The sequence below is a fragment of the Chlamydotis macqueenii genome, chromosome 4 (genome assembly GCF_036417535.1).
Source record: "Chlamydotis macqueenii isolate bChlMac1 chromosome 4, bChlMac1.mat, whole genome shotgun sequence".
Lineage (NCBI taxonomy): Eukaryota > Metazoa > Chordata > Aves > Otidiformes > Otididae > Chlamydotis > Chlamydotis macqueenii.
In genome coordinates, this window is record NC_141559.1 from 6040946 (window position 1) to 6049847 (window position 8902).

General features: G+C 57.5%; 1 protein-coding gene across 1 annotated transcript; it reads left to right on the top strand.

Annotated features, from left to right (window-relative positions):
- The first annotated feature begins 3318 nt into the window (after nt 1–3318).
- On the top strand, nt 3319–6230 carry LOC147600811 (uncharacterized). Its single transcript, XM_086746620.1, has 5 exons — nt 3319–3514; nt 4086–4229; nt 5166–5246; nt 5313–6068; nt 6214–6230. Exons 1-5 carry the CDS (start codon nt 3319–3321, stop codon nt 6228–6230), a joined length of 1194 nt encoding a protein of 397 aa, XP_086602746.1.
- Nucleotides 6231–8902: the final 2672 nt, after the last annotated feature.

The window sequence follows — 8902 nt, forward strand, 5'->3', positions numbered from 1 at the left end:
GGCTTGCTCCTCCCTCCCTCCTTCCCTTCCTCCCTCCCCCACCCCTCAAGCCCTCCCTCCCACTCCCCAGTGTGTCAAGCACCTGCAGCCTTCCTAAGCCTAAAGAGAGGGAGGGGAAGGGCAGCAGTTTCAGTGGCAGCAGCTGCGGAAATGTCTGTGTTCCAGTGACAGCACCATCCTCACCTGTGTTCCCTCCAGGTGCCAAAGATCATAACCGGCATCCATGGGAACCTGGACTGCATCTGTGTGACACCAGCCCCACACAGCCTGGATGCACTCCTCCTCTTCCTGGCCAACAGGTGCCCCAGGGAAGTGGTCAGGAGCTTGTTGAAGTTCTCTCCACCAGCTGACAGGTACTGCCCCAGACACCCTTGAAGGCTTGTTCCCTGTGGGGAGAGGGGTGCGGAGAGACTGGCTGCCAGACCCATGGAAAACTGCAGGACATCCTCGAGGAGCTGGGCCCTCCTTCCTGCCATGCTTCCCAGCCCCAGTCGGGTGGCCAGGTCCGCAGCAGTCAAAGCTGGCCAAGCCAGCCCACAGCCCCACCACCATGCTCCTCCCTGCCCTCCAGGAAACACCACCTCGGCCCTCTCCTGCCTGCGTGGGCAGGGTCCCTGGGCACCCTATGCAAGGGGGTGGGCAGGGCCAGGGCTGCAGGACAGTCTGGGTCTGGAGGAGCTGGCCCTGGCCCAGCATGGTGGTCAAGGTAACCCTGCTGACCGAATGCTCTGGCTTGCAGCGCTGCCCTGGCCATGTGGGAGGTGATCTTTTCCCTGCCCCAGCCGTTGGAGAAAGTTTTGAGGGAGCTGCGCAGCGAACTCCAGAACCAGCTGGTGCGCAAGTTGTTCCATACCGTCACAGACGACATCTGCATCCTGCACCTGGCTGTGAGTGACCGGAGCAGGCCTTGCTCACCTGCAGGGCTGTGCCTGCCCTCTCCCCTCCCATCTGCCCCCAAACGCTGTTCAGCTGCTCACCAGAGGCGTGAGGAGAGGCCGCCAATGGTCAGAGGACAGCAGGAGCCATCACAGACACCGTGCTGTGTGCGGCCTGGTGCAGGGCACGGGGGGATCCAAGAGGCCCTGCACAGGCAGAGCTGCCCCCAGGACGGGCTGTCTGGCCCCAGTGCCCTTGCCCTGAGCTGCCAGTGGGAACCAGGAGCCGCTGGCTGCGGGGAGCCCTGCAGGCTTTGCCAGTCTTTCACCGTCGTCTTTGTTGCAGCTGCTGGCCGCCAGTGATGTTCAGTCAGAGGATTTTGCTGCTGTGTACAATGAGTGGAGGTCTTTGAGGCACCCAAGCCTGAAGGTGCTCTCTCTGATGCTCCAAGGCCTCATCACGTTGTCACAGAGACCTGAGCTGGTGAGTGGGGCAGAGTCGAGTGGAGCCAAATTGGCAGCCTGGGGCTGCTGGGGCAGTGGGTGATGTGGTGGCTTGGCCTTGGCTGGGAGTCAGGAGGTGGGGTGAGGGATCCAAACACCTTCCCTTCATGGAGAGGCCTGCTGCCTTCGTGGGGAGCTCTCCAGGCACAGAGGGTGACCAACCCATCAGCCCTTCGGGCTGCTCAGAAAAGGGGGTGGCTGAGCAGGGGGAGTCTTTGCTCTCCTACCACCTCTTCCCTCCCCCTGCTCTCCTCACATCCCCATCAGTGTGTCCATGGCCACCGCCAGCCAGGAGGCTGCTGCAGCAATTCCCGTGCTTGCTGCCAGGAAGCTGGATGGGAGGCTGGTGCTCAGTGACCAGAGCATTTTGGCCAGGATGGCCTTTCACTGCTTCACAAAAAGGAAATGGTGTGTTTCATACAGGCAAGAAAAATGCAGGTCCTGCTGGAAGACCTCCTGGAGACCCTGCATCATGCCAATGAAGACATCCAGATGAAGGCCCTGCTTGTCTTCAGAAACATGCTGGGTTGTATGAAAAGGAAGAGGGCCAACCCCATCGCTCTGCAGCTGGCAGAGAAGCTCCTGCCACTCTTCAACAATGTAAGGCTGCTGCTGGAGCCTGAGCCAAGGCAATGGACACACTGCAAGGGCAGCTGCCGGTCAGCCCAGCCCTGTGGTCAACGCTTGGGCTGGGCTGCTTCCCTCCTCACTCCCCTGGGCTCTGCAACCCAGCATGGCTTCTCCCTGACAGGCTGATGTCTCTGGGTATCACCGGAGACCTGAGAGCCTACACTGGGGCCCAGCTCGGCCCCTGTGCACAGCACCAGCAGCCCAAGAGCTGCTCTCAGAGCTTTGAGGGCCTCCTCAGCTGCAGCACCAGGCAGGACCAGACGTTCTCCCCAGGTGCCATGGCGGGGGCTGAGGCTGAGCCAGCCGTGTGTGCGCCGGAGGGATTTTCACCGGCCAGCCTGGTCCCTTCTCCAGCCTGTTGCTCGGGATCTCTGCACTGGCACAGCCAGTGTGGCTGATGGTGGATGCTGGGTGGCTAGGGGAGCACGTGGAGCATCAGCCCCACCTCTTGTGTGGCCTCTCTCAGGCCCAGGGCTATTCAGCCACAGCTGCAGATCTGGCCCACAGCCCCTCTGTTCAGAACCCAACCCCGGGGCATCTCCCCCCACATCAGCCACGCTAACGCCCTTGCTCAGCGCGGGCAGGGAGCAGCTGTTGCTCAAGTCCCCCTGTCCTCCTCCCTACCAGGAGTCCAGCCAGGTGCGGGAGCTCTCCATCAGCCTCTTCAGAGACGTGCTGAAGACTGTGGTGGGGAGAAACCAGACAAAGATGAAGAAGGAAGCGCAGAGGGTCCTGCTCCCACTCTTCCTCCGAATGAATGACCAGATCGGGAGCGTGGCCAAGGTGCAGTGACTGCGACCGGTGTCGTGGGGAAGGGTGTGCTGACACCATGGGCTTCTGTGCCTTCTCTGAGCCTCTGCTTCTCTTCAGGCCTCCAGGGAAGCCCTCCTAGCTGCTGCAGAGTTCCTGAAGCAGAAAGAGCTCAAGGACCTCACCCGGACGGAGCAGACATGGAAGACTGCAGTGTGCTTGGTGAGAACAACCCCAAATCTTAAGATCCAGGCTGGATGAGGGCTGCCTTGTGTGCCCAGGACTGTGGGCTGTGCAGCTCTGCCTTCCCTGCTCTGCTCCAGCCCGGAGCCCAATGCCTGGAGCTGCATCTTCCTTCCCTGCCTTCAAGCACAGAGCCCCCAGGAGCTCTTCTGCAGGCCCCTCTCCCCTGCTCACTGCCCCCTGGGTGCTGAAGTCTCCTCCCTGCCCATCCGGGGACCTGGCAGCGGGACAGAGGGATCTCAGTACCTCCGGGCTCCCTCTGCCTCTGGCTCTCTCTGAACCCCAGCCCCACAGGGCTGCTGGATGGAGACGGAAAATGCCGGGAGGGAAGGGCAGTGCTGGTAGGAAGGACTGCTCCAGCCGGCTGGGGAGGGTTGGTGCCAGCCCCGTGCCCTTGTGCTCTCTCCAGCTGGTGCACAACAGGAGCAGGGTGGAAGAGTACCTGCAGCAGTGCCTGCCGTACTTGAAGGACTCTCAGGCCACCGTGCGAGAAGCCGCTGTCAGGTTCATTGGTGAGACGCAGCCCCTGGGGACCCTCTTCTGGCAGCCTGGCCCCAGTCCCTGCTGTTGCACTGGCAACAAGGGGCAGCCCGTGGCTACCAGAGCCCTGAGGAGGGCCCAGCACCATGCAGCTGGGCTCGCTGGGAGCCTCGCTCGGTCCCACCACCCTCGGGGACTGTCCTTCCCTGGGGTCAGCCCTGCTGAGGGGGAGGAGGGGGTGCAGCCACCCTGCAAAGTGAAGGTCTGACAAGAGATCTGTGCCTAGGGCTTGCAGCACAGCATCTGAGGGACCAAAGCTGGGAGAAGCTGTGCGATATCTGCAATGGTGAGGAGGGGCGGTGCTGTGCTGGCTGGGGCTGGTGGGGAAGGGGACAGAGCCTGTGCAGGGCGCTGTCATGCCTGGAACTGCTGCCGGAAGACACTTCGGGGGCAGAAGAACGTGTCAGGGGGCACAGGGCATTCGTCTCGCCTCCTCTCCTGGCCAGGGAATGAGATGGTTGGGCTGGCATGGTCTGGAGGGGACTCCTGGGGGTCTGTGCAGGCAGTGGGGGTTCATCGCTGCTCTGCTTGCTTCTCTTGCAGCTCTCCTGCCCTTGAGGAATGACCCTGAACCCTCAGTCAGGTTCCTGGCAGCTCAGGCTGTCTTCATCCTGACCGAAGAGATGCCAACATCAAGATGGATGCCAACATCAAGATGGAGCCTGCTGTCACTGTGCTGCTGGTGCTGTGAGCCTTTGAGAGATTAAATTCTCCTCTCAAAAATGGCTGTGTTAAAATACATTTTAAAAAAATAAATCTGGAACAACAAGCCCAGTCCCAGGCAATCCTTGCCACAGGGCCCACCTGGAGGGTGCTGAGCAGACAGTGTCACTGCTTGCCTCTGCTGCTGCCTCAGGACATCACACCCGGAGCGAGAGTGTCTCTGTTACAAAGCCCCAGCTGCCCCACTGGACTACAAAGCCCGAAGGGGAGGAGGAGAGAAGCTGTAGCCCAAGCTGCCCCTCCTGTGAGACCTCAGGGCACGAAAAGGCACCTGTGTCTGCCAAGCTGGCAAGTCGTCCTGTGTCCCGTCACAAAAACTCCGTGCTGTACTGGGGAGCTGTGCTGGTTTGGGCTGGGATAGAGTTAATTTCCTTCACAGTAGCTGGTATGGGGCTATGTTTGTATTCCACACCATTTCTGTCAGGCTCAGGTCCCTCACTATCCAATCCATCCTCATGAGCCACCACTCCCCTTCCCATCCTTTGCCACAACACACAGGTGGCATTTCTGCCCCTGCCCAATATCCCTGAAACGCCCACAAAATATCCCGTGAGTCCCTTTGCTCCCTGACTTTGGGGTCCACCTGTTCTGGTGGTCACTCATGACAGCAAAGGGGTGGCGTCGTGTGGAGTTACTGGGCACCAAAGCCAGCTCAGCTTGGAACCAAGAGGTTCCCCTCGCTTTCCAGGTCCAAAGTACCATTTTTTGCATCCAGCCCGTCCTTCAGCACCCAAAGCCCCGTTTTTAGGCCCCAAATGCTCATTGCAAGGGCATTGTAGCCCAAGCTGCCCCTCCAGGCAGCTACACCCACCAGGCTGTCAGGACCAATTCAATACAGTAGCAGCGGGAGTGGGAGTTGGATCTAGTCTTTTCTCGGGCGACCTGCTCTCCTATTGACAGGCCCTGACGTCACAGCTTTAAACATGGTCCTCACCAGGAAGCGGGCTTCCCCCAAGAAGACTGTGGCAACCCAGACAGAAGGTCTGCCCAAAAATGCGGCAGTTCAGGTCTCTGGCTGCAGGGAGTGCCTGAGCCTGCTGCTGCCAGGAGAGGACGGGAAGGACGCCGCCTGTGCGAGGTGTGAGCAGCTGGACGAGCTGCTCAGTCTGGTGGTGGAGCTTAGGGAGGACGTAGAGAGGTTACGGAGTATCAGAGAGTGCGAGCGGGAGATTGACTGGTGGAGTGACTCTCTGCGAGAAAGACGCAGAGATTGCACCCCCCGGACTGAGGGAGTAGTGGACCCTCTCCCTTGCCATAGTCAAGCGGAGAGGGACTGCTTGAGAGGAGAGGAGGGATGGCAGCAGGTCCCAGGTTGGCGTCGCAGGCAACCCCCATCCCGACCTACCTCGGTTCCCCTGGTCCCTCTGTGTAACAGGTTTGAAGCCCTGAAACTGGAGGGAGAGGCCAGTGAGGATGATGTGGGAACGCCGCCTCCTAGCTTGCGTAAGGTGAGGCAGTCGGAGCCACGCTTGAAGACTGCCTCCTCCAAAAAAGAAAGAAGGGTGATAGTTGTAGGTGACTCCCTTCTGAGAGGGACAGAGGGCCCAATATGCCGGCCTGACCCTACCCGTAGGGAGGTGTGCTGCCTTCCTGGGGCCCGGGTCAGAGACATAACCCGGAAACTCCCACAGCTGGTTAGGCCCACTGATTATTTTCCACTCCTCATAGTTCAAGTGGGCGGTGATGAAATTGCACAGAGAAGCCTACGAACAATGAAAAGAGATTTCAGGGGTTTAGGGCGTTTGGTTGAAGGAGCAGGAGCTCAAGTGATCTTCTGTTCTACACCTTCAGGGTCAGCGAGCGGTACGGAGTGGGCTTGGAAAGTTCCATTAATGAATAATTGGCTTAGAGGCTGGTGTCGAGAGAGAAACTTTGGGTTCTTTGATCATGGGGCAGTTTACTCGGCCCCTGGCCTGTCTTCTGTTTGTGGAACCCACCTTTCTCACAGTGGGCAACGAATCCTAGCACAGGAGCTGGCGGGGCTTATCGACAGATCTTTAAACTACCTACGAAGGGGGAAGGGGACAAAACAAGGCCCTCAAGGGAAGAGCCCAGGGGAACGGTGCTTGATCTGGGGCTGAGGCAGCTGTCTCAGCTGAAGTGCATCTACACCAATGCACGCAGCATGAGCAACAAGCAGGAGGAGCTCGAAGCGATTGTGCGGCAGGATAACTATGACCTGGTTGCTATTACTGAAACGTGGTGGGACCACTCCCACGACTGGAATGCTGTGATGGAAGGCTACAAGCTGTTCAGAAGGGATAGATGATAAAGAAAGGGTGGTGGTGTGGCCCTTTATATTAAAGACTATTTTGACATTGAAGAGCTTGGTGTTGGGAATGATACAGTTGAGTGTCTATGGATAAGGATCAGAGGAAAGGCCTGTAGGGGTGACATCGTGGTGGGGGTCTGTTATAGACCACCTAATCAGGATGAAGAGAAGGACGAGGCGTTCTATGAGCAGCTTGAGCGAGTCGCGCAATCGCCAGCACTCGTTCTTGTGGGAGACTTCAACTTCCCTGATATATGCTGGGAATATCATACAGCGCAGAGGAAACAGTCCAAAAGGTTCCTAGAGGGTGTGGAAGATGATAGTTTCCTTATGCAGCTGGTACGAGAGCCTACCAGGGGTGGTGCCCTGATTGACGTACTCTTTACTAACAGAGAAGGACTGGTGGGAGGCGTGAAGGTTGGGCACTGTCTTGGGCAGAGCGACCATGAAATTGTAGAATTCTCTATTCTTGGAGATGTCAGAAGGATGACTAGCAGAACGGCTATCCTGAACTTCAAGAGGGCGGACTTTGACTTGTTCAGGACGCTTGCTGCGAGGGTCCCTTGGGAGTCGCTCCTTAAGGGTAAAGGGGTCCAGGAAGCCTGGATGCTCCTCAAGATGGAGATCTTAAAGGCACAAGAACAGGCTGTTCCTGAATGCTGTAAGGCGAGCCGTAGGGGAAGAAGACCGGTGTGGATGAACCGGGAACTATTGTTGAGGCTCCGGAAGAAAAAGAGAGTCTATGTCCTCTGGAAGAAGGGACAGGCTACTTGGGAAGATTACAAAGAAGTTTCTAAGGTATGCAGGGAGGAAGTTAGGAAGGCAAAAGCTCAGCATGACCTCAGATTGGCCACTGCAGTAAAAGAGAACAAGAAATCCTTTTACAAATATATCAGTGGTAAGAGAAGAAACAAGGAGAATTTACACCCTTTACTTGATGCAGCGGGGAATGTGACCACTGAGGATAAGGAGAAGGCTGAGGTCCTCAACGCCTTCTTTACTTCTGCCTTTAATAGGCAGATCAGTTATCCTCAGGGCACTTTATGCCCTCATCTGGAAGTCTGGGATGCCAGGCTGAATACACCCCCTGTGGTACAGGTGGAGACAGTTAGAGAGCTCCTCCTCCATCTGGACTGCCACAAGTCCATGGGACCGGACGGGCTCCATCCTAGGGTGCTAAGGGAGTTGGTGGGGGTGATTGCCAAGCTGCTCTCGGCCATCTACCAGCGCTCCTGGTTATCTGGGGAGGTCCCGGAGGATTGGAGGCTTGCCGATGTGATTCCCATCTACAAGAAGGGCCGTAGGGAGGATCCGGGGAACTACAGGCCTGTCAGCCTGACCTCAGTACCCAGGAAAGTTATGGAGCAAATCATCTTGGGTGAGATGATATGAGTGGCATCCAGGGGATCAGGCCCAGCCAGCACGGGTTCACGAAAGGCAGGTCGTGCTTGACCAACCTCATTTCCTTTTATGACTGGGTGACCAGACTGGTGGATGAGGGAAAGGCTGTTGATGTGGTCTACCTGGACTTCAGCAAAGCCTTTGACACAGTCTCTCACAGTATTCTCCTAGGGAAACTGGCTGCCCGTGGACTGGGTAGGTATACCCTTCTTTGGATGGAGAACTGGCTAGGGAGCCGTGCCCAGCGGGTAGTAGTTAATGGAGTCAAGTCCAGCTGGCAGCCTGTTACAAGTGGTGTCCCCCAGGGGTCGGTACTTGGGCCCATCTTGTTCACTATCTTTATTGATGACCTAGACGAGGGGATTGAGGTACCCTCAATAAGTTTGCAGATGACACCAAGTTGGGTGGCGGTGTTGATCTGCCTGAGGGTAGGGAGGCCCTTCAGAGGGATCTGCATAGGCTGGATAGCTGGGCTGAGCTGAATGGGATAAGGTTCAACAAGGCCACGTGTCGGGTCCTGCACTTTGGCCACAATAACCCCATGCAGCGCTATAGGCTCGGAGCTGAGTGGCTGGAGGACTGTGAAGAGGAAAGGGACCTGAGGGTGTTGGTTGATGCTCAGCTGAACATGAGCCGACAGTGTGCCCAGGTGGCCAAGAGGGTCAACGGCATCCTGGCCTGCATTAGAAATAGTGTGGCCAGCAGGAGCAGGGAGGTAATCATCCCCCTGTATTTGGCACTGGTGAGGCCGCACCTCGAGTATTGTGTTCAGTTTTGGGCCCCTCACTACAAGAAAGACATTGAAGCCCTGGAACGTGTCCAGAGAAGGGCGACAAAGCTGGTGAGGGGTCTGGAGCACAAGTCTTATGAGGAGCGGCTGAGAGAGTTGGGATTGTTTAGTCTGGAGAAGAGGAGGCTCAGGGGAGATCTCATTGCACTCTATAGCTTCCCGAAGGCAGGTTGT